The 26,704-nt window shown below is 38.6% G+C and overlaps 1 protein-coding gene across 4 annotated transcripts in view; it reads right to left on the reverse strand.

Moving 5' to 3' along the window:
• The window catches only part of ARHGAP19 (Rho GTPase activating protein 19), a 61,442-nt gene extending 35,569 nt beyond the window's left edge, over positions 1 to 25,873 (reverse strand). For 3 of the 4 annotated variants that reach the window (XR_014297915.1, XR_014297916.1, XM_082674264.1), the window contains exons 1-4: positions 25,809 to 25,873; positions 4,818 to 5,083; positions 3,426 to 3,506; positions 1,394 to 1,603 (exon numbers count right to left, since the gene is read on the reverse strand). Coding sequence is in view for 1 of the 4 variants with exons in the window: in XM_082674264.1 (XP_082530390.1) it covers positions 1,394 to 1,603; positions 3,426 to 3,506; positions 4,818 to 5,083; positions 25,809 to 25,864 (613 nt within the window). In the remaining 3 variants the exon portion in view is untranslated. Of the gene's footprint in view, positions 1 to 1,393; positions 1,604 to 3,425; positions 3,507 to 4,817; positions 5,084 to 8,045; positions 8,096 to 25,808 lie in introns of those variants that run through there. The other variant, XR_014297917.1, reaches the window with a different exon arrangement.
• Positions 25,874 to 26,704: the final 831 nt, after the last annotated feature.

Genomic DNA, 26,704 nt, shown 5'->3' on the forward strand with positions numbered 1-26,704 from the left:
ATTCCAGGTGTAGGAAAGGCAGATAATATTTCTAGAAACTGTCCCCTGTTAATATGAAATTGAAAACAAAAATCCCTCCCAGTTATCAGCAAGGGGTACCAAACGATACACCTGTGCCACACATATCTCAGTATGATATCAAAGAACAGTGAATCATGGGGTGGTGGAGGGGCGGTTTCAGATACTGCACTAAATAAACTCAACAGGAAAGCAAACAGAACAAGCATTCTTCATGTTAACCCTTATAAAAAGAACTTATCAATATTTCCCATATCTTTTTCAAATATCCAACAACTTTATTTCTCCCCCAAAATAACTGTAAAGTTATGTAACACTCTAGTAATATTTTCTCATTTGTATCATCTAAACTGTTCCTGAAAGTGCTAAAAAAAAATCTAATCTTATTAGATTTTAGAAATTCAAAACTCGGTTTTTATTTTAAGTAGTAAAAATTATTCAAAAGAAAAAAATTTTCTATTTATTTTCTTAAAATTAGAAGCAAGAGTAAAAGACTCAAGGGTAGAAAACTAAGTAAATATAGTATGGATGTGGATGCTGTGTGCACTTAGAGCCTATTGCAGCATAACAGCTGTGCAATTTAAGAATGAATAACACAAGCACAAAGGAGAAAGAGGAAACTATTTATGAGCTGGAAATGGAACATTCTCCAAAACACAGTAAATGAAAAAAGCAAACCACAGAACCATGTGTATAACACCCTACCATTACATAAAAAGAAAGAAAAAGAATATATGTAGGTGTTTGTAAGTGTCTAAAATATCTCTGTAAGGATACATTAGAAATCAATAGCATTGGTTCCCTCTCGGAAGAAAAACTGAGTGCTGGGAACAGGGGTGGGAAAGAGGCTTTTCACTGTATACTCTTTGAACCTTTTGAATTTTAATTCATGTGAATGTATTGCCTATTTAGAAAACAAGTAAAATTATTTATAGGAAGCAAATTTCCAAGAGTAGAGATGATCTCAACTGAGGCATATTAATACTTAGCAAAAGCCTCAAACTAAGGCAAATATACAAAACTGTGACTACTGATTTGGGTAATTGATTTGGGTGTGTCAATCAATCCAGTGAAAAGCATACATAAATTAAGCAACTAAAATGTTCACAGCACAATGCTAGGATCCATCAGGAATACAAAAATAGGTAAAACCCAGACTTTATCTTCAAAGAAGTTTATTCCACAAAAAAAAATTTTGACCAAATCAACCATAACTAGCCAATGCTTATGAGTATTCAGAGAGCCCAGAAATATCATGAAGTCAAACAATATTAACAGAAGCACTGCTGTGGGTTACAAACAACAGAATATTCCAGATGACTTTACTAAATTGAAAGAAATGTATTCACATCTCTTTCTCACCTCCTATACTCACCAGCAATTTTGAGGTGTGCATGAAAATGTTTATGTGTCAGCAGGGGCTCAGGTAACTCTCCTAGAAACATCTTCAGCAAGGTAGCAACATCATTTGAGTGAAACTCCCCTGATTCCAAGTCGATATCAGTTCCATTATTGAGAGCATCCCTTAAAATCTGCTGTCGGACACTATTCCCTGGTACTCTAAACAAACCCTCTACTCTCAAGTCTGTTCAGCATGGAAGAGAAACAGAGGACATGAAAAAGGAAATAAAAAGAGGAATTATGATTAAAATAAGTCATCTAAAAGACCACTTTATACTTGAAAGACCCTTTACAAAGAACTTGAAGGACGTTTTTGTCTTTCTTCCCAGATTAGTTTAGAACCTACTGGCCCCTGAGGAAACATATCTGAACATCCCTGAGCACCCAGAGATCTCCCAGACTGAGACGTGGTCCACCCAGGAGTCACTGAACCTCCTGAGGCACACCTGGAAACTGAATTTAACCTTTTTTTTTTTTAATTTTCTGTTGAAATATAGTTGATTTACAGTGTTGTGTTAGTTTTAGGTGTACAGCAAAGTAAGATAGATATATATATATATATATATATATATATATATATATATATATATATATATATATTCTTTTTTAGATTCTTTCCATTATAGGTTATTACAAGATATTGGGTATAGTTCCCTGTGCTATACAGTAGGTCCTTGTTGGTTATCTATTTTATATATAGTAGTGTGTATATTGTTAATCCCAAACTCCTAATTTATCCCTCCTCACTCCCTGAATTTAACCTTAATAGTCAGAATGGGCTTGAAAAATAAGTTGGAAGAAAGCCAAATCTCCCTGAAGGCCCCTTCCCGTGGGTCATCTCAGACTTTGCTGGAGGGGCCAAGTTCATCTGTGGGGGTTCATTGCTCCTGTAAAACAGTTTCCCAGCCTAAAATGAATCTAGAGTCTCTGTGCTGCCCCAGGAATTAAAACTCTAACCTATCAGATCACCTTTCAGTCTAAGAGATTCCCAGAAGCTCAGGGTCATCCCAACTAAACGATTCTTCCCTCCCACCTATATTTTAAGCTAATCTAAGGGGATAAAAAAGATGAGACATATTGTTTTGGTTTGACCTGGAAGAAGCACGAGAGTTATGTTTTCAGCTTAGGTCCATATTTCTTTGTATAACCCCCTAATTCAGGGGTCCAAGTTCAAATGCCTACAACGCCAGGCTGGTAACAGTAAATGAATGAACAGGAACCCTAGCAAACTGAGGAGCACCTACCTGTGCTCCAGCTGACTGTGTCCAAGTGGCAACAGGGCCCAAGGATGCTAGATCTTCCTATTATTTCCTATTATCCAAAGAAGTTGAAAACCTGGACTGTTTCCATTTTAAAAGACTGATAACTTATTTTATTTTTAATTTAATCCTTTACCAAACAAACAAAATATGAATATAGATGACTTAAACTCTTAGGCTGTCAGTTTGCAACCTCTGCTCTAGCTCCTAGCACAATGTCCCATATAGAATAAGACATAAATAAGTGTTAGTGTCAAATTTATCAAGACATCACATAAAGCCACACATTTCATATACACTCAGCTCTGCCAAACACTTAGAGCAATGACATAACCAGTATGACTACTAAAAAAATGAAAAAGGAATTAAGTGAAGAGTGTATTTTAATCAGAGAATTCTAGAGATGAAAAGTATCTTTGGCAATAAATTATGCTCCCTGGAGTAAATGTTATAAAGGAGCAACGTATTTTTACAGAAGAAATGTCTCTTTCAGTCAAGGGGAAATTGTGATTTCATAGACAATATCTAATGTATATATATCTTTGAGAGTATAAAACAAATCAATATATGAGATGAAATTTAAAAGGAAATATATTTAGAAACATACCACCTGAAATTATCATTGATTAGTGTCTTTGTTGATGGTTAATTGTCACCTAACAATTGCTAAATCAAGGATGTTAGCTCCCAGTAGAAAACTGACAATTCTTCATTAACAAAGAATGACAAAATTTCAAGTAGTCTTACTTTTGTGTAGATATTCAATCAGTTGGTATATACGGGCAATGCCTTCCTCTGTCAGTGGGGATCCAAATATTACTCCTTTTTCTGAAAAAAACCATACAATAGAACAAGGCTATATTTTCCACAAATAGTACAAAATCAGCATACTTAAAAGCAACATACCCCTCAAGTATATTATGTTACAGTTTAGCAAGTATTTTCACAGGGTCAGTAAACAAAAACCTTAAAGTTGGAAGTGTACCAGAAAATGTAATCAGAAAACTCTCAATCAACTCTCTGCGAGTTTAATCTTAGATGGTAGGTTCCTTGAAGGCAAAGACCGTCTTCTTATTTAAGTAGCAATACCTAGAATATTGATATGTAATTTAAAAACAAACAAAAAATAGAACTTAGACCCATGATTGTCAGAGCATGATAGATTATCCACTAGAGTTGGTATAGGGTCTGATCTGTTATAACGTTTAAACTTTTTTTGCTGCCCTCAGGATTTCCTAATATTTAAAAAAACAGGGGCTTCCTTGGTGGTTCAGTGGTTAAGAATCTGCCTGCCAATGCAAGGGACATGGGTTCGAGCCCTGGTCCGGGAAGATCCCACATGCCGTGGAGCAACTAAGCCCGTGTGCCACAACTACTAAGCCTGAGCTCTAGAGCCCGCAAGCCACAACTACTGAGCCCACGTGCCACAACTACTGAAGCCTGCGCGCTTAGAGCCCGTGCTCCGCAACAAGAAAAGCCACCGCAATGAGAAGCCTGCGCACCGCAACAAAGAGTAGCCCCCGGTCACCGCAACTAGAGAAAGCCAGCGCACAGCAACGAAGACCCAACACAGCCAAAAATAAAAAATAAATTTATTTTAAAAAATAAATTAATTTAAAAAAATTAAAAAACAAAATAGTACCTCTTTAACATCTTATCAAAAGCAGTGTTAATAGTCATAATTTATTATATATATCACTAATAACTTATTTCTGAGAAGGCTTTTTTTGGGTGATTCATAGGTATTTGCCTTATCAAAGCATTCCATGGAATGAAAACATTTGAGAACTACTGCAATAAAAAAATGTTCAAACTTTCTTTACTGTACTCACCAGCTGTGAAACTTTGTATCTTTAATATTATTTTAGTATAGTATTAATAGGGCATGAAAATCAAGGTGCCCCTGATAACTACCTAAACTAATCATGTTATGTCTTGGGGACTGATATATATGCTTTAATTTATCTAGACAGTTTTTATAATTTTTATTAATATTACTTAAGGTTTTACTACTCATATAAATGAAAAATGACAAAAAGTGCTTTATAATAATAGAAACTCCTCCATGAACATGCAGATGTTCAGAATGAAGCCCAGGGAGCAGCTGAGACCTGCCCCCTTCACAGATACATCTCCTACCCTTTCGCTTGAGAGACATTAGAGACCGGAAGAATCCTGATGCCGGGCCGGCCCCACCAGGCAACTTAAGGTCCACTTCTCCCATCAGCTGAGCCAACTCAGTTCCAGGCAAGTCGATGAGCCTTGTGATATTGCTGACCACCAACTCGGTGAACACCTCAGGTTTCTCATGTCGGAGTTTCTCCACAAAAAAGTCAGGATTGAAGATAATGGGCTGACTTCGAAGGGAAGAGTCATTGCAGATAACAAAATTGCAGATGGCATCTCTGAAAACATGAAACAGAAGAATCTTTGGGGGGATCATTTTTAATATGGGTTTCGCATTCCCTCTCGACCATACAATTATTCATTCTTTCTGTGGGCATATATATAACCTACAGACTGGTCTTTTGAAAACCTAATCCCCAATCTGCTGACTGCATAAAAGAAGACAATTTGGGCTTGTTGCTGTTTAGGTTATATCCACCTTAGAATTTTAGTTTAAAGAAAAGACACCAAACAGCCTCTATGATATGACCTGAATTTGCCTCTTAATTTTAGGCATTCACTGCAAGAAGATAGAGATCCTTACAGCCTCCTGAGTCTAAGAGTATATTAGAACTGGCAGTCACATAGACCACTTTCCTTATTAAAACAGTCAAACCCTAAACCATTACCATTAAATTCTTGTAAAACATCGGAACTGCAGCTGTTCCCCCTAACACAGCAATGGGTAATCATTAAATTAAGGCCTTCCTGGGGAGTATAGCCAGCACTGTATGGTATTTTCCATCCAGTGATTAACTGCTGACAGTAACACAGGCTAGTCGCAAATGCCACAGAAACCATGTGACAGTGAGCATGAGACTACTGAAGAGCTAAAACTATATCTAAACAGTATAGTAGACATTTTGAAAACATTTACTCTACCCTTAGGGTTCTTTGGTTCCTGGGTCCCTACACAGGCAGGTGTTTCCTTATAATCAGTCCCCTTCAACTGAGCCAGGTGCTTTGGATTCTGTTCCTCATAACCAAAAAGCCTTCACTAGAATGGAAGGCACTTACAGGTACATAAAATAGATATTAATTCAGCCTTGCCAAGGTTCAGAAATGGGTTTTATTTTAAAATCCTTCATTCTGGATGGCTTTGGCCCATCGTCTAAGTCCAAACTTTGCTCAGACAGGTTCTTCCTCTCTAAGGCACTTAAAAAAATTCTGTATTTTGCTTCTAATTTTACTCTTCTATCACTGAGTAATACCCAGCAGATATGTTCTGTTGGCCCTTGATCATAGCTGGTTTTCCACTCCTAAATTATTTGGGCTATACTTCTAGCAAAGCTCCTCTGACTCTCAGAAATATTTTCTTCCCTATTGTTTTCTAATTTTAACATGTTACATATAAGAACTGTATTATTCCATCTCTTGTAGCAGACACATCACCACTTGTTTGTATCCATTATCAATCATCTCTAATGGCTTATTCTAATTTTCATTATATAAACAGCCATCTATTATACAACCAATGAGTAAATGTAACACAAGCCAGAAAGGACAAGTCATCACATCTGTCAGACAAAGCTGAAATCCACCTGACTCAATCAAACATTCCCACAATAAAAACAATCACAACTTAAAAGTTTCCACAACACCCTAGGTACCAAAGCACTGTTCCAGGAAAGATGATATCTCTAAACATTAAATATAACTAATCTTTAACACACTTTGCCAATACTACATGGAACTTCTTTTTTTCTGGCCACACCACATGGCATGTGGGATCTTAGCTCCCCTGCAGTGGAAGCACAGAGTCTTAACCACTGCACCACCAGGGAAGTCCTACATGGATCACTTTTAACATGGTATAATGAAAACAAGGTATGGGTAAATTTCAAAGTTCATCTCTACTTCCCTGAAAAGTTATTACATAATTTTATTCAACAGCCCAAATCTTCAGTTGGTGGCTACTAAATTTCTTTTCTCTAAAATGATAACATAAGAATTTACATAAAAATTATGAATGTGTATTTTCAAGCCAAAAAGTCATTAAAGAAAGAGAACTTAAAATGCTGTTTCCTCAACCTTTTTATACACTAAGGTTATTTTTCCTGTATAAATTCCTGTATAATTTTCCCTGTATAATCATTGGCAAATGATTATAATACAAGCCAAATAAAATCAAAAGCAATTTCATCCTAAGCATTGACAAAGCCTTTTTTTTTAATGTCAGCTTATTTCAGTCAAGAAATGAGTCAATAGACAACTATTACTTATAATCACTGCCAATGAGAAATTACTACTCTACTGAGAGAGCCAGAAAATCATGAAATGGGTTAGCACCGAAAAGAGTCTTAAAATTTATCAGATCTAAGCTTTTATGGATGTCACATCCCTTTTAATTCTAAAAAACAGAATCCAGATCAAATTAATGCTAACATATAAATGTACATGAATAGCATCCATTATATTCTTAAAGTAGAAACACATACATACATATAACCTCCAGATCTTTAGTTTATTAATATCCAGAGTAAGACTCAGTTGAGATTTCAAAACTTATATCACAGTTGACCTTCAGGCACTAAACTGGATCAAATAGACAAGTAGAAAGGAGCCGAAGGCACAAAACCCTACTACATCGTTTCTCAACAGAATCCTTTCTACCTTGCGGTCTGCTCCCTCCGAAATAGGTAGAATAGGTAGGAGAATAAATAAGTTCAAGGCTGCCCCTACCTATTCACAAGGAATACAAGAAAGAGACACCTTAGGAGTCCTAATACACAAGTAACAAACAAGCAATCTCAGTTTCTTTTCCCCTTCTGCTTTTTCTCCCCTTCCTTCCCATAATCATTCACTTTTGTTTTGTCTCACTTTAACTTCTTTAACCTAGTTCTTTTTTTTCCTCTCCTTCACTTTTTCTGAGTGGAGCATGTGGTAAGACAAAAAGTAAGGGAGAGAAGTGGTTAAAAAAAGGAAGTAAAATGGAAGATAAGAGATGGAAAAGACAGATATAGTAGGTTATGTTTTTAAATTATCCCCATATCACAAAGTCCGCTAATCTCTTTCCATGGAATACATAGTACCACAATATAAAGCTGAGAATATCACAGAACATGGTCAAGAACTTAAGAGAAGGGCTAAAGAAAAAGAAAAATACTATTTTTAAGCAAAAACAACTTCCTCCTCTACAGTATCTAATTTTAAAACAAACTCTAAGTTTGCTCAAGTTTAAGAAAAAAATTAATTTCTTACATAAATGCTGAAAGCTTCTGATGAGGCATTGGTAAATCGAAGAGACAGGAAAAAAGCTTTCTCCTTGTTCGTTGTAACAAAGAAACCCTCCTTTCCCTGCCCCATCACAGCCTACACAAATTCCAGACATGTTAGAGGACACAAGGGCACATTATGGGGCCTGAAAGGCAGTACTTATTCGGACTCTAAGCACTCATCTGCAAGTAGGAACAAAACAGAAATTAAAAACTGGACCAAGTGAATTGTATTTGCCAACACATAGATGAAACGCAAGAGTAGTCTCCCATCACACTGAAAGTTGTATTAGACAAAACAATCACACAATATAAACAGTATAAGGACAAGCAGTTTTATAATATAAAAGGAAGGGTGATCCCTACCTCACATCATACACAAAAAATAAATTCCAGACAGAATAAAGATCCAAATATGAAAAGCCAATTTTTTTTATTTTTATTGGAATATAGTTGCTTTACAATGTTGTGTTAGTTTCTACTGTACAGCAAAGTGAACCAGTTATACATGTACATATATACATTCTTGTTTAGATTCCCTTCCAAAAAAGTCAAACTTTAAAAAGAATAAATTAATGAGGCAGAAAAAAGACTTCTTAAACATGACATAAAATGCACAATCCACAAAGAAAAGATTGAAACATTTAACTACATTAAAATTTTAAATGTCTGTTCAACAAATAACATTATAAACAAAGTTCTCAAAAAATGAAGTCACAGTGCCTCTGGAGAGAGGAACTGGATGAAAGAACAGGAGTGGGAGAGAAACTTTTCACTGTATGCTTTTTTGTATTTTCTGGATTTTTGACTCGTGAACATACTACCCATTCATAATAAATAAATAAATAACAAATAAATGTAAAACTTTAAAAGTAATAATAAAAGACAAGCCATAAACTGAAAAAAAAATTTGTCAAAAGATATAACCAAGTAATTCATAGAAGAGGGGTCTAAATGACTAATAAACATGAACAGAATCTTAACTTTAGAAGTTATCAGGGTAAAGAAAATTGAAAGATGGTATTTTTCCCCACCCATCATTTTGGCATAAACTATCAGATTCAGGTGATATCTTCTTATTCTTAGTTTGCTAAGGGTTATTTATTTATTATCATGAGTCTGTGCTTAATTTCATCAAAATTTTTTGACAATCATATAATTTTTCTCCTTTATTTTGTTTATGTAGTGAATGAATGATTAATGTTAAACCAGCTGGGCATTTCTAGAATAAACCCAATATTATAATAATGTATTATCATTTTTATATATTACCGAATTTGGTTTGCTAATAGTTTGTTTAGGTTTCTCCATTTATGTTCATAAGTGAGATTATCGTGGAATTGTTCTTTCTTATATTGTCTTCATTAGGTTTTGTATCAAGGTTGTGCTGGCCTTACAAAGTGAGTTGGGGAGTGTGTCCTATTTTTCTGTTTTCTGAAAAAGTTTGTGTCATTTCTTCTTTAAATGTTTGATGGAATTGGCTGAAGAAGCCATCTGGACTTAGAGTTTTCTTTGTAAGGTTTTTAATTATATATACTCAATTTATTTTGTGTTACAGAACTATTCAAATTTTCTATTTCTTCTTGTATTAATTTTGGTAAGCCAGATATGTCTAGGGTTTTGTCTATTTCACATAAATATTCAAACTTTACTGGCATAAACTTGTTCATAATATCCTCTTAGGAACTTTTTGATGTGTCCAGGTTCTGTAGTGATGTCCTCCTCCTTGTTCCCGATATTGGTAATTTATGTTTTCTCTCTCTTTTAATTTATGAATCTTATTAGAGATTTAGCAATTTTTATTAGCTTTGTCAAGGTTCCAGCTTTTGGTTTTACTGAACTCCTCTATTACATGTTTGTTGTTTATTTCACTAATTTCTGCTCTTATATTTATTACTTCCTTTCTTCTTTACTGGATTCAGGATAAGGTGGCACTGCAAATCAATGGGGAATGAATGACTTTTTCACGAAATGGTGCGGGGACACGTGGACATCTATGGGGGAAAAAATGAAAATTGACACCTATGTCACTATACACAAGGTCAATTCCAGGTGAATTATAGATCTAAAGGTGAACAACAAAACAATAAGCCTACTAGAAGGTAATATAGAAGAATATATTATTGAACTCAGGGTGGGGAAATAATTTTTAAATAACACATAAAAAATATTAAAGAAAAAGATCAATACAATTGACTTCATTAAAATGAGAACTTGTGTTTATCAAAAGACACCATCAAGAAAGTGAAAATGACAGGCACAGAGTGGGAAAATATATCTACAATACATACAGCAAAAAATGGCTCATATCTTGAATATATGTAGACTTCGTATTAATCAATAAGAAAAAATAAATAGCCTAATAGAAAAACAAGCATGAGATTTCCATAAAATCTCATTTAAAAAGCTACTCAATATCATTAGACACCAAGGAACTGCAAATTAAAAAACAATGACAGGGCTTCCCTGGTGGCGCAGTGGCTAAGAATCCGTCTGCCAATGCAGGGGACACGGGTTCGAGCCCTGGTCCGGGAAGATCCCACATGCAGTGGAGTAACTAAGCTCGTGGGCCACACCTACTGAAGCCTGCACACCTAAAGCCCATGCTCCGCAACAAGAGAAACCACCGCAATGAGAAGCACCGGAACGAAGAGTAGCTCCCACTCGCCACAACTAGAGAAAAGCCCGCACGCAGCAACGAAGACCCAACGCAGACAAAAATAAATAAATAAATAATTTTTTAAAAAGACAAAAAATAGGGCTTCCCTGGTGCGCAGTGGTTGAGAGACCGCCTGCCGATGCAGAGGACATGGGTTTGTGCCCCGGTGTGGGAAGATCCCACATGCCGCGGAGCGGCTGGGCCCGTGAGCCATGGCCGCTGAGCCTGCGTGTCCGGAGCCTGTGCTCCGCAACGGGAGAGGCCACGACCGGGAGAGGCCCACTTACCGCAAAAAAAAAAAAAAAAAAAAAAAAAAGACAAAAAATACAGTGTTTAGAGATACAGTCTCCAACTTACAATGGTTCAACTTACGCTTTTTCAACTTTATGATGGTGTGAAAGCAATATGCATTCAGTAGAAACCGTACTTCAATTTTGAATTTTGATCTTTTCCCAGGCTAGCAATATGTAGTAGAATACTCTTTCGTGATGCTGGACAGCAACCATCCTGTACCCATACAACCATTGTTTTTTCACTTTCAGTAGAGTAGTCAATAAACTACATGAGATATTCAACGCTTTATTACAAAATAGGCTTTGTGTTAAATGATTCTGACCAATTATAGGCTAATGTAAGTGGTCTGAGCATGTTTAAGGTAGGCTAGGCTAAGCTATCATGTTCAGTAGGTTAGGTGTACTAAATGCATTTTCGACTCCATCATAAATCAAGGAAGATCTGTACTTGCTTAAGTAGCAAAATTGTAAAGAGAAGCAAAGATGTATTTACCATTCAGGATAATGGTTACCTTTGGGGGTTTGTGATTATGAGGAGGCCAGAGGACATAAGGGGAGTTTCTAGGGTGTTAGCACTGTTTTTGTGATAAAGTATTCAGCTGGGGGAAAGGGGAGTGGTTCATTTGAGGTAAATCTGGAAAATGTTAACATTTGTTGAAGCTGGGTGTTAGAAAGAGTACTGATTATATTATTACTTGTATATATAACCAACATCCTTGATGACAAATTTTTTTAAGTAACCAAGTAGTTTTGACCTAAGTCTTGCTACAACTTGATGTAAATATCACAGAAAATCTAAGTACAGTATATACTAAAGGTTAATTTCCTCATCATAAAGGTTTTTGCATAAATGTCTAGAACCAGGAGAATTAGTAGTTAAGTATACAGGCATACAGAAATAGCAAGGACTCCAGTATTTAAATGCATATACTAGGCAACTATCCCAAAGAGTAATAGAGGTAAGACCTACCCCTCAAACAGGATATTTTTTATTACCTATAGTCTGCAATGATTACTTTTACCACTAGATGGATCTCTACATGTAAGGTGATATGCTTAGTGAAAGGACTGGAAACAAAATTCACAGCTGAAAAATCAATTACATAAAAATGAAATGCAGGTGCTTTTGAGGCATGTTGAACCCATGAATCTGCAAAATTCAAGGCAGTGGGAGAAAAAAAAAAAAACCTGTATCCTGCAGATGTATCTTTTGGCTGACTACTACCAAAACTCCATACCCACAAAACTAAATGTTTCCTCCCTAGTGAATTGCTTAACTTGATTTGTTCTCCAAGAACCACAATCTTGGCAACATCTATCAAAATATGAGCTATATTTAAAGTTGTCTAAACCTGACTTACCACCCTGAGAGAAGTATGCACTCTCTTACTACTTTTTCAATCTCTGGCTCTGAAACATGGCTTTAAATGTGTCACTTTATTGGAAAGCTGTTAGATATGAATACAAGTATTAAAGAAGAGGCTATTATTCTTCCCTTTTTCTACATGCCAAAGTTAAACTGGTATTATGAAAGTTGTACATAAAAAGAAAGGATAAAAGTAGGTCCCGTGTGTCCAAGCTGGCAGGGTCTTTATAACAGAAACAGTTTAAAGTTGATAAGTAGTACCACAGTTTTTCAGGAAATAATATAAAATTTCTTAAACAAAAATTTTGAAACACTTACATCCCAAGATCTGCCCTTAAAAGTAGCTATCCAAGGTTTTGTAATATGGACCTCTTATCACTAATTTAGACTCCAATCATCTACAAAAATATTTGGGGCTTCCCTGGCAGCACAGTGGTTAAGAATCTGCCTGCCAATGCAGGGGACACGGGTTCGAGCCCTGGCTCAGGAAGATCCCACATGCCGAGGAGCAACTAAGCCCGTGCACCACAACTACTGAGCCTGCACTCTAGAGCCCACGAGCCACAACTACTGAGCCCGTGTGCCACAACTACTGAAGCCTGCGCGCCTAGAGCCCGTGCTCCGCAATGAGAAGCCATGACAATGAGGAGCCCCAGGCACTGCAACAAAGAGTAGCCCCCGCTCCCCGCAACTAGAGAAAGCCCGCGTACAGCAACAAAGACCCAACGCAGACAAAAATAAAAACAAATAAATAAAAAAATATATATATTTGGCCCCTATATTTATTTGATCCCAACTTGAACTAATTTCAGACTACTAGAGCAACTTGATCTGAATTAAAGTGGCAGATGAAGGAATTCCTGATTGCTTACCCTCTTAACCTAAACATTCTGGAAATGTGATCAAGATTTTGCCCTATGAAATGACGATGAAAACTTCTCAGTCAAGAAGGCTAATTATTCCTCCTACGAGCACCAATAACACAAGTTTATTAACATATATTTAACTTGTCAATTTTTATCCCTTTGGGTGTCACAAGAATTAGTATTAATTCTGTTGCTGCCACCTCCCTTACTTTTTCTCCCCCTGGCTGGTGTACAATTGGAAGAAAGTTTACTTGTATTAGAAAAGTAACAGCAAAATTCCCTATTCATTTGGAGAAAGTTCTATAGGATGCTTCACTGACAGCACAGTGTCTCTCGTATCATTATCTTAAAGCTATTTACCCCTCAAAAAAGTATAGTCAAAGCTTCAGGAGACTATCTTTTCCTACAGACTTTAAATGCCATGAGCCTCAAGCAATTAAAACCAAAGTATTTCTACCTAGGGTCAGATTAGGTTCCAAAAGACTACTTCTAAATCCACTTGTTCCAAAGTCCAGAGTGATATTAATACTATCCAAGAGACAGCTAATGCTTTTGCTCTGGCATATGACTTGTTCATATCTATATAACTTCACATATTGAAAATTCTTAAGAGCTTTAATCTCTTAGTCAGTATTCTACGAAACTAATCGTAAGTCTCTTCATCAACCATCATAAGAAGGTGAATTGCTTTTCTGAGGCACATGTTAGCCAAACAAGAAATCACAGCCACTCACATGTCATTTAAATTCAAACTAACCGTGATCTACTGAGTGCTTTATAATTTTAAGAAATTGTAAGGTACAGGAACAAGAAACTAAACTAAGTCTCTGGCATCCAGAAGCTTAAAATTCACTGAACACTACAAGATACTATTTTTTTTCCACTATGTCTGTTTTCAAAAATACAAGTGGTCAATTACAGGTGCAATTAGCACATGGGCACCCAGAAGACCCCATGAGATGACTTTAAAAATTGGGTTGCGGGGCTTCCCTGGTGGCACAGTGGTTGAGAGTCCGCCTGCCGATGCAGGGGACACGGGTTCGTGCCCTGGTCTGGGAAGATCCCACATGCTGCGGAGCGGCTAGGCCCACGAGCCATGGCTGCTGAGCCTGCGCGTCCGGAGCCTGTGCTCTGCAACAGGAAGAGGCCACAACAGTGAGAGGCCCGCGTACCGCAAAAAAAAAAAAAAAAAATTGGGTTGCGAACAATTTTTCTTTTATTGCATTTGCACATAAATGTTAGTCTTTTAAGTGTCATTATTTTAAAGAGATCTTGGGCATTCTGCTAAAACTCCTTTGAAACTGGAAGCAATTATGAGATTTTTTTCACTGTAGTAAATCTTAAGCAACCACCACTTTGGGGAAACACAATACAATACGCTTTCCCACTCAGAACTGTGAGTGACACCAACTGTTGAGATGATGAGATATTGAAAAGACAGATTCTAATGTATGAGATTTTACGGTGCATGAAGTATATTAATACTTTTGAAATGAAATTTTTACAATTTAAATATTCCAATTTCTTTTCAACACTTTTATTTCTTAACACCTAAAAAGAATCTATTGTGTCAGTTAAAATATTTATGCTTTAATAAATTTAGGCTTTATCCTCTGTACAATCTTTTTTTTTTTTTTTTTTTTTTTGCTGAGTGCAGGCTTTCACTAGTTGTGGTGCGCGGGCCTCTCATTGTGGTGGCTTCCCTTGTTGCAGAGCACAGGCTCTAGGTGCACAGGCTTCAGGTAGTTGTGGCTTGCGGGTTCCAAAGTGCAGGCTCAGTAGTTATGGTGCACGGGCTTAGTTGCTCCACAGCATTGGGATCTTCCTGGACCAGGGATCGAACCCATGTCCCCTGCATTGGCAGCCAGATTCCTAACCACTGCGCCACCAGGGAAGCCCCTCTGTACAATCTTTTTTTTATTTATTTATTTATTTTTGTCTGTGTTGGGTCTTTGTTGCTGTGTGCGGTCTTTCTCTAGTTGCAGCGAGTGGGGGCTACTCTTCGTTGCAGTGCGCAGGCTTCTCATTGCGGTGGCTTCTCTTGTTGCAGAGCACAGGCTCTAGGCACGTGGGCTTCAGTAGTTGTGGCACACAGGCTCAGTAGCTGTGGCTCACGGGTTCCAGAACGCAGGCTCAGTAGTTGTGGCACACGGGCTTAGTTGCTCTGCAGCATGTGGGATCTTCCCGGACCAGGGCTCGAATTCATGTACCCTGCATTGGCAGGTGGATTCTTAACCACTGTGCCACCAGGGAAGCCCCCCTCTGTACAATCTTAATATACATACCCTGGGTTCAAATTTTCAATGAAAGTTTAACACAATGACATAACTGTATGTTTCACATTGGTGTACTTATTTTTAATATTTAAAAGCCAGTTTATTCGATGAAAAACACGGATTGAAAGATGACTGATCTCTTGCTTAGGGTCATCCTAACAAATGAAGCAGATTGAACGGCAGATCTAATTAAGGAGAGCTTGGTCACAAGGACAGCAGCCACAAAATGACCTGACCAAAAGAAAAAAATAATGTAGACCTTGTTACTTGAGTGAAGAAACTATTAGTGCAACCAATGCAGGGATTGTAGGGATTCCAAAATTCAGAAAACTTTAAAATGCTAAATAGACTTAAAAATACAAAAGCTAGCCACATTTCAAAGGGCTTATTATAGTGCATGTAGTGTTCTCTGATTAAAGTTTGACTTTCTTAGAGAGCAGAAAGTATTTGATGATAACATCAAGAATGTTACTAGGGCTTCCCTGGTGGCGCTAGTGGTTGAGAGTCCGCCTGCCGATGCAGGGGACACGGTTCGTGCCCTGGTCCGGGAAGATCCCACATGCTGCGGAGCGGCTGAGCCCGTGAGCCATGGCCGCTGAGCCTGCGCGTCCAGAGCCTGTGCTCCGCAACGGGAGAGGCCACAGCAGTGAGAGGCCCGCGTACCGCAAAAAAAAAAAAAAAAAAAAAAAAATGTTACTAAATGATATTCCTGCACACTTTCTTGGTTTCTCATCTTCCCCTAATTGTTAGTTTCCTGTTATTTGGTGAGTTTTTCTTTGGTGTCATTGTTTTTACTTACTTGGTTTTATCCTTGTAATTGTGTTCAGCATAAAAATAAAACAAGTGGGACTTCCCTGGTGGCACAGTGGTTGGGAATCCACCTACCAATTCCGGGGACATGGGTTCGGGCCTTGGGCCGGGAAGATCCCACATGCCGCGGAGCAGCTACGCCCGTGCGCCACAGCTACTAAGTCTGCGCTCTGGAGCCCATGAGACACAACTGCTGAAGCCCACGTGCCGCAACCACTGAAGCCCAGGTGCCTAGAGCCCGTGCTCCACAGCAAGGGAAGCCATCGCAATGAGAAGCCTGCGCACCGCAACAAAGAGTGGCCCCCGCTCGCCGCAACTAGAGAAAGCCTGCGTGCAGCAACGAAGACCCAAAGCAGCCAAAAATAAATAAATAGATTTTAAAAAATAAAAAATAATAAAACAAGTGAAGAACTTCATTATGTAATCCCAATGTCATTCTTTAGTTACAATTCCTAAATTAATGAGGTTCCCCCCTCCCCAAAGGTACAATTAAAACACATGTAGCAATTGTAGCTGTCATAGGGCATGCAATTACAAATTTAATATTAAGAACCATGTGATTTCTATATTTCATTCATGAATTTTTTTTCTCTTTTCATTGATACTGATAGAACCCAACTGAGACATCTTTATCTCTAAACGGATAACATTATTTTAAAGCATGTCAAACAATGTCTTACTTCTTTATTGTAACACATTTCAGAAACTTGGACAAAGATCAACCAAATCATTTTAATTTTCTATGGTGAAAAATGAATGGAGCAAAAAAAGAAAATTAGGATCATATAATCAGGAACATTTTTGAAATAGATGTAGCTTTACATGGTATGTTGGACAATATTTTCTGTTGAAGTGGGGAAAGTTTATCTGTTATAGCTTGGCTCAGATCATTATCGTACTTTGTAATCTTACTGAGTCCCAAGAAATTTGTTTTATGCTATGTAATATACCCTGGTCAGTAAGCAAAAGAAATAAGGCCCAAACTTAATTAAACTTATATGCCTAATCTATATAGCTTTAAAGGAAGCATCTCATTTTCATACTTTTGAGTATACACAATATTTTAATTACATATTAATTTTTCTAAAACTTAAGGTTAATAAATACTACAGCATAATAAAATTCAGCTGGCAGGAGACTGAATTTTTCTGTGATTCTAACTGTTTCATTCTTGCAATAACAAAAAACTGGTGTCTAGCTTTCAGGTAATACTTCAGCTTGACAAATTATCTGTATTTAATTTCATAACTGATATTGTTATTTATGTTTTCATCTGATTATCTTAAAAGCTATGCCTTTATACAGTGTTACAGTTTGATACTAACACATTTCCCATTATAAATGTACTGTCATTAACGCACTCCATATTTAAATAATTATTTATAAGGTAAATCACAAAACTTGTAAGCTTCTGACAAACTCACTCTTTTTTTACCCATCACTATAGTTTTATACTTAACTACAGAAAAGAACAATGGTTTTCCTACAAGATTTTAAGTAGTGGCTAAAGACTGTAACACGAAAGATGATACAAGATCATTAACTGCCAAATGCATGGTACAGTCAATGAAAGCTCTAAGAATTCAGAGTTAGGAGAGAATCTGTCATCCTTATACAAGAGTTGAAATTTGAGGTAGGTCTTAAAGATGAGAAGGGTTTGACAGTGGAGGAAAAAAAAAAGATAAGTAGTACTTAATTAAAGGGCTTTTTTGTTTGGTTTTTTATTTGGTAGGTTTTTAGGAAACATAAAATGCTTTCTCCACACATTAGTGGCAAGCCCTTTTCAAAACGTAACTTGAAGCAAAGGAGGGTGCACAGGGGAGTTATGAAGATGGGTGTAGTGGACAACTGCCGTTCAAGCTTCCCACATCTGTTTCCCCTTGAGCAACAACCTCTTCCGATCCTTTAATTTATGTAGTTTGGTGGGCTGACCCTACTCCCTGGCCACCAGTGTGAGCATATGACCCAAGCTCACCTCATCGAAACATTTTATCCTCCTCACTGATTCAGACAAAGGCCCGCAAGTCAAACCAGGACAAAAAGACTCAATTCCAAGACTCTTGCTAGATGCTAAGATTGCTAACCAGATGGAAGATTGAAGCTGTTGGTGGTCCACTTCTGCCACCTTTTTGTGAAGAACCTGCCCTTTTATAAAGCAAATACAGAGATCGGATCTAAGAGAGTAAAAAGCAGATGCCTGGGACATTGAGATTTGAGATCTTCAATATAGAATGAGCTGTGCTTGATCTACGCCCTGGACTTTTGTTTCCTGAGCTAAGCAGTGTCTCTGTGCTTAAGCTAGTCTGTTTCTGTCACGTATGCCTGAAAGAGCCCTAACACACAGAGATGTGTAAGAGTGTCTGCCCACAGTACGAGCCCTCCTTTCCGTGCCTCCACCTCCAGAGGACAGAGCGGGCTTCTTGAGTACTCTGCCTCCCTCCTCCTCCTCTGGAGCCTCGGTTCTCCAAGATCAGTCTTGCAGGCTTCATCACCGCTGCCTCCAAAGCCTGCCCCTGCGGCCGTGGCTGGCAGCCTCTACTATTAAGTCACCCTCTCTTCTTCATATTTTCCTTTTTTAATTTTTGTCTTTTCCCTTGCTCTTCTCCCTTCCACACCATTTCTCCTAGTTTTTCACAATGCTTCCTAGTTTTTCACAAGCCAGTCCTGTTTTTTCGTACAAATTGGAACTTCTTTTCAGCCAAATCACAGCACATAGCATGCAGCCTTTGGTTCTTCAACTGAACTCATTTCAGCTATTTTCACTGTTCCACGTTACTCAGATTCTTTAAAAAAAAAAACAAAAAAAAACATAAAACTTCCAAACTTAATGCTGTTATGCCAAATTTAGAGCTAAATTCTGGAAAAGAGGGTATTATTCCAACTGATAATTATAACTGGAAGCTACTCTGGTGCAAAAGATCCATGTGCAATACCCAATCCTAGAACTAGACCAAAAAAACATTACTGTACGTTAGACCTTGGCAGAAATGTAGTAACTCTTTTAAAATTATATATATTTCCCATCATTACAAACACAAATTTCTAAAACCTCATATAACTACATGCCAGTAACCCAAGTAAAAAGATATGAAAAGTTAAAGTAGCTTGCTCAAAGGCACGTACTGCTTTAACTGAGGGAAAAGTATCAATAAACAACACACCTGCTGGGATCTTTGCATGTTTGAAATTACAAAGACCAATAAGGTAATACTATATATCTTAGACATCAGCCTGACTCAAAAAAATAAAATCAGATAAATTATATTTAACCTAATAACTATTGTTTAACAGTCTTGCTTCAGGCTCTTTATTCCAGAAAACTGTCATTCCATTTGGAATCCATATAGACCTTTACAAGCTTACACACATAAGTTTGTCCGAGCAAATTTAAGCACCAATCACCTTCTTGTCCTCTGACTTGTTTCTGTCCCTCCTCATTCATTCAGATCCTACACACCACCTCATACTTTTCTATAGAATAGACTTACGTAGTGCTGAAGCAAAGGGAAGCTAGGAACTTGGAGATAAGATGATTCTCCATGTGCCAGTTATCAATTTATTGCCTCTCACCCATCATTCCCTACTCTGCAAAAATGGAGCCAGAGACTTTTAAGTGTATTTCCTTTTCCAGCTGGCACAACGTTAAGCATTATGAATAAAGAACACTGCAGAGACAGTGCAGGAGGCAGGGCCTTTCCCTTTCCGGTTCCAGGCTGCTCGTCCAGGCAAGCTCCTGCAGCATGCACAGCTTCTCCACTGACAGACTCCAGTTTACAGCAGCCAGCAGCACCCACAAGCCAGTTGCTTCCCCCCATGACACCTCCCTATTAACAGCTTTCCCCAGTGTCCTAAAGTGTTCTGGCAGGTTCCATAAGGTGAATTTCCAACAACTTCCACCACAGCAACTTCTCTGCCATTCTGTGAGCCACAGCCATGCCTTCTCCAATAAGGTGGGATCTCTGCCCTAGGGTGCCTCTTCTTAGTACATTCTATCTCAGCCCTGTGTATAACAGTGGATTCTTTTCTTTTTTTCAGCTTTATCAAGCTATAATTGGCAGACAAAGTTATAAGATATTTAAAGTGTACAACATGACGACTTGGTATACACAGCTGATTCTGATTTCTCCCATTTGTATATTGTTTAGAGATCTCTTTAGTTCTTATTAGCCAAGCCCTTGTTACTCCAATCCCGTTATAATCAATAATTCTTTATACTAAACTTTCTTTATTCAAATTACTGTATAGTTTCTGTGTCCTAGCTGAACCCTGACTGATATAGCAGGTAAAAACTAGCAAAACATCAGCACAAAATAGATGGGCTCTGGCATTTCTAGAAACAGCCCATTCTAAAAGATGTTTAATAAAACGTAATTAAAAGGGTTCACTCCAGGTAGCCAGACGGTATCTTCAGGAAGAAAGTACTGATAAGTGCTGATTTGAAAAAAAAAAAAAGGGAGGGACTTCCCTGATGGCTCAGTGGTTAAGAATCCACCTGCCAATGCAGGGGACACGGGTAAGAGTACTAGTCTGGGAAAATCCCACATGCCACGAAGCAACGAAGCCCGTGCGCCACAACTACTGAGCCTGCACTCTAGAGCCCGTGAGCCACAACTGCTGAAGCTCGTGCGCCACAACTACTGAAGCTCGTGCACCACAACTACTGAGCCCACGTGCCACAACTACTGTGCACCTAGACCCCGTACTCCACAACAAGAGAAGCCACTGCAATGAGAAGCCCATGCACCACAATGAAGCGTAGCCCCCGCTCGCTGCAACTAGAGAAAGCCCGTGCACAGCAACGAAGACCAATGCAGCCAAAAATAAAATTTAAAAAAAAAGGAGAAAGCAATAATCTAATCAATCAGCTGTAATGTGTCTCTTTCAAGGATGAAATGGGAAAACCTGACATACATATCAGGTATATTCTTTTTTTTTTATTGAAGTATACTTGATTTACAATGTTTCAGGTGTACAGCAAAGTGATTTAGCCATATATATACATATATATATGTATATATACTCTTTTTCAGATTCTTTTCCATTATAGGTTATTAGAAGATATTGAAGATAGTTCCCTGTGCTATACAGTAGGTCCTTGTTGGTTATCTATTTTATATATAGTAGTGTGTATCTGTTAATCCCGAACTCCTAATTTATCCCTCTCCCCCATCCTTGCCTTTCCCCTTTGGTAACCATGTTTGTTTTCTATGTCTATAAGTTTATTTCTGTTTTGTAAATAAGTTCATTTATATTCTTCATGCAAATTACCTAAATTGCCTTTATCGAATGGCTTGTAAGCCTGAATAGAGTCAGTCCCCAAACCCATCTAATGGATAAAATAGTTTCTGGACTTGCAATAACAAAAAAGACTGCCACTCTCTGAGGACTTCCACACAACCACCCAGCAACCTCCCTCTTTTGCACTGTTTAATCTCACAAACTCTACAGCTAAAGGTTAGAGGGAAAGAAAGGTAAGCCACTGACCAGTTTATACAGATTAACTTTAAAATTCTATTTTCTTCTTCCCCCCTCCTTCTACCAAGACTGGCCTTGTCTATAAATATAATGGTCAAACTCTCTAAGCCAGATAACTGATAAAAATGTAAAATAAAAAGATTCAGATTCAAGAAAGACCCCTGAAGAATCTATTCCTCATTACCGTTCATAGAATTTGACAGTACAAATAAAACACTGGATTCAGGGAGTTCCCTGGTGGTCCAGTGGTTAGTTAGGACTTGGCACTCTCACGGCCATGGCACCAGGTTCAATCCCTGGTCAAGGAACTAAGATCCTGCAAGCCTCCAGGGTCGGCCAAAAAAAACCACAACAAATTGGATTCAGACATTTAAACCATGTTTTCCGCTTGTACAAGTGAGAACAGACAATTTTTCCTAAGATCAATAGGTTCCATCTACCACTTTTCTCAAAGGACCACACTGCTGTCTTATAAGAGAAAGAACAATATAACAAAAAAGACTTCAGGAAATCTACGGGGTAGGTAAATCACCAGGATACAGGACACTTTCCCCATCTTCAGGCACCTTCCTTATCCTCCAAAAACATTTCCAAAATGGGATGTAAGTATCCCAAAGTCTGTTCCAAAGCTCCCTAAGTTCCATGGGCAGGCTTGGGCTCCAAAACTTAGACGCTGCCGGCATATTAACTGTCTCCAGCTTTTCACAAGTGCTATCACTTCCGCGGCTTGCTCTGCCTCCGTCCACCCCTATATGTTCCCGTTTGCTTTTTCTGGTTCACAGTGGGTTTCTTTTTTTCCAGTGAATATTGAGGTTAGAAAGCCTGTGACTCTTTGTTATCAATTTCCCCTCTTCATCTAATAATAGTTAGTACTTTCTTTTTATGTCGTTTTTCAACTCAAAAAGTACTGAGCTGTATTTCCCTACTGCCGATTGCGTGGGGAGGTGGCTATATTTCTTTTCCTGCTTTAGCTTTTTCTTTTTCTCTCTTTGGCCCTTAAGAGTCTCTATTATTTTTATACCACTACTGGTAGAGTGGACACCTTCTATTTGTGGATTCTCCTCATTATTAGGTGCAGGCTTAAAATAATAATGAAGAAATAGAAATAGAAAGCTAGACAGTTCTGAACAGATGATCATATATTCTCCAACATGCAAATATGTGTTGATCTGTGCAAATCAGACTCTTTCCTCTTCTTTATGGAATACAAGGGGACACACCACCAACAGAACATTAGAAAGGTTAATATCTGCAGAACATAAAATAATTTCATGGCATTTATCACCACAAGGTAATATTTTATATCTTAAAAATGACAAAAACTATTATTCATTCATTATTGACCACCTAGACAAAGCTAACTGTTGGGAATACGTAATAAAAATATACGTGTCTCGCCCTAAAAAGTTTTAGAAAACTCAACTTCTCTTTTACAATATGAACAGTTTCAGGTTCAGATAAGATTCTGGGAATATCTACTGATCATGTAACTAATACTATAGCCCAAAATTTAAATTCAAACAGCAACTTCCTTTAAAGAAATTCAAACAGTTCCCACTACAGAAAGGTATTTTGTCTTCAGATTTTCATCACAATTCAAGATTTTAGAGCAGGCTGAAGGATGATCTAATCAAATTAATCAACCCCCTCTATGGTTTCTGGGCAAAAAAAAACGATCAACCATTTATAGGCAGCTCCAAGAGGGAAAACCTCTTCCCTATAAAATAGTAAATAACATATTCAACCACTCCCATCTCTGCTAAGGAGGGATTCCAGTGCCCACTCACAAACCCAGCTTTCCAAGATTTGGAATCTCCTATTCAGTATAAACAGCACCAACAGACACAAAGCCAAAGCACCAGGGCAATGTAAATAAGCTCACTCTACTGAGTTCTAATATACACTTACTCAATTAAGACAACTGAGGTCTCAAAGCTGGGGTAAGACCACCTGGAAATTCTTTCTAGGAAAAGCTAAATTTCAGTGTTCCTGCTTAGGAGAAAACACTCTAAAAATAAAGTAATGATTTCCTAAACTGCAGATCCCTCTGATCTGGTCTTTAGTTGTTCTACTAGGAGAAAGAAAACGTTTTACGTATGGAGTGGTTATTATCTACTAGGCTCAACGCTAAGAGCTTTAAAAGGATTGTCTGATTTAATTCTGACATTCTCTGGAATAGACATCATTATGTCCATTTACAGATGAAGAAACTGAAGCTGAGATAAGTTTAAAAATTGGCCCAGGGCTTCCCTGGTGGCGCAGTAGTTGAGAGTCCGCCTGCCGATGCAGGGGACACAGGTTCGTGCCCTGGTCCGGGAAGATCCCACATGCCACAGAGCGGCTGGGCCTGGGAGCCATGGCCGCTGAGCCTGCGCGTCCGGAGCCTGTGCTCCGCAACGGGAGAGGCCGCAACAGTGAGAGGCCCGCATACCGGGGGAAAAAAAAAAAATTGGTCTAAGTATTTTATTCTTTTTGGTGCTACTGTAAATATGATTCTTTTCCTAATATCCTTTACAGATAGTTCATTCTATCTGTATAGAAACACAACTGATTTTTGTAGGTTGATTTTGTATCCTGCAACTTAAACTTGTTTATTTCTAACAGTTTTTTTGTTAGTGTCTTACGGGTTTTCTCTATATAAAATCATGTTGGGACTTCCCTGGTGGTCCAGTGGTTAAGAATCCGCCTTCCAATGCAGGGGACGCAGGTTCAATCCCTGGTTGGGGAACTAAGATCCCACACGCTACGGGGCAACTAAGCCCACGTGCGGCAACTACTGAGCCCGCGCGCCACACCTAGAGCACCCGCATGCCGCAATAAAAACAAGAACAAAAGACAAGTGTTGGTGAGGATGGGGAGAAATTGGAACATTTGTACACTGTTGGTAGGAAAGCAAAATAGGGCAGTGGTATAGCAAATAGTATGGAGGTTCCTCAAAAAAATTAAAACTAGAATTACCATATGATCCAGCAATCTCACTTCTGTGTATTTATCCAAAATCGCTGAAATCAAGATCTCAAAGAATTATTAGCACTCTCACGTTCACTGAGGCATGATTAACAACAGCCAAGATGTCGAAACAACCTAAATGTCCACGAACATACAAACAGACAAGCAAAATGTAGTATACACATAGAATGGAATATTACTCGCCTTTAAAAAAGAAAATTCTGCAATATGTGACAACATGGATGAACCCTGAGGACATTATGCTAACTGAAATACGACAGTTGCAGAAAGACAAGTGATTCCACTTATATGAGGTATTCACTTACATGAGGTATCTAAAATAATCAAATTCACAGAACTAAAGAGTGGAATGGGGGTTGCCAGCAGCTGGAAGAGGAGGAATGTGGAGTTACTAATTAACAGGCATAAAGTTCCAGTTAAGCAAAATGAACAAGCTCTTGAAATCTGGTGTACAACACTGTACCTATAGTCAACAGTACTTATTGTACTCTTAAAATTGTACCAACAGGGTAGATCTCATGTTAAGTGTTTTTACTACAATAAAATTTTTAAAATGTTTAACTGGCCCAAGGACTCAAACCCATTTCCAACTGACACTCAAATCTGTGCTCCGACTTAAACCACACAAACTGCCTCGGAAGAGATTAAAAAGTACTGACTGACAGCGTTCTCTCTCTGCGCTGTTAGACGTTAGGAAATTCGCTTAACAGCTCTGGGCTTGAGTTTCCTCACCATCAACATGAGTCTCAGGGCAAAGGCAGGCAGCGCTGCCACCACCAACTGGTCGGTTTGCAGCCAACGCCGCTGGTAGTCCCCCAACGGGCATCAGCAGGACCAAGCGGGGGCCCAGCTGGAGCCCAGCGTCGCGGCCGGACCACCGCGCCTCAGCTCCCGCAGGCGCGAAGATGAGAAACGCCGCGGGAGAAAGGAACAAAGCCCGGCGCCTCTGGGTCACCGTGACCCGAGGGAAGGGCATCAGTACGACCAGCCCACGGCCTCGTTTCCAAGGCAGCTGGACCAAGAGCTTGTCTCACCTCCGGCCAGATTCGCCGGCTGGCACCTCCCCTTCACTCCGCGCCTCAGTCGCCATCTTAGTCAGTAAACTTCTTTCACCACCCCCAACCCCGACCCCGCCCCCCTGCCTTTGGATTGGCTAAGGTGTTTCCCCATCTTTTACACGATTGGATGACTTGACCGGCCCTCCTCAACTTAAACAGCTTCATGATATTATAGGTCTATTCAAATAACTAACCGTCCTTGGTCGCCCCCAGTCTTGGCGGAAAAGAAAGGAGGGGGGAACCCAGCCCCGAGGCCTGCCGGGAGTTGTAGTTTCTCATTTTGATTAACCCTTCGGATTCCACCGACTTTTAGGTTCATGTCAGAAATACCAAGCCAATGCTCAAACTTTGTCCTGATGTATAAAACTCAGAATTACAGATCTGTTGAACTTGAAAATGACTTTAAGAGTCGCTCTCTAAAATGCAAGATTCGTTTTCTGTCCTGATACAGATTGATACACCCAGAATTGTAGGTACAGAGTGGGAGCCAAGAAGTACCTATTAAATTTAGTTCACAGCCTGCTTTCTTTAGACAGCATACCGGGGGGATCACTTCTTCATTCCACCTACTCCCTTCCAGCTTCCCAAAGAACCCACAGAGTTTGCCTCTCTGATCTGAATCATGGAGATAAAACCTGCATAATTTTGTCCCTGGCTGAGCTTTAATCCTCAGTGGGAGAAATAACCATAATTATGCTTGCCCTCCCTTGCCTCACGGGCTTCTGGTGAGGATTAACTGAGGCAACAGATGCGAGAACATTGTAAACTTAAAGCATTAATTTTTTCTCTGTATTATCTTTCTCTGCTGGATTTTTCTAGGAATATTTTTCCTGTTGTTCCTTCTGCATCCTTTCACCTGAAGATCTCCCAGC

Source organism: Grampus griseus (assembly GCF_964374135.1).
Source record: "Grampus griseus genome assembly, chromosome: 16".
NCBI lineage: Eukaryota > Metazoa > Chordata > Mammalia > Artiodactyla > Delphinidae > Grampus > Grampus griseus.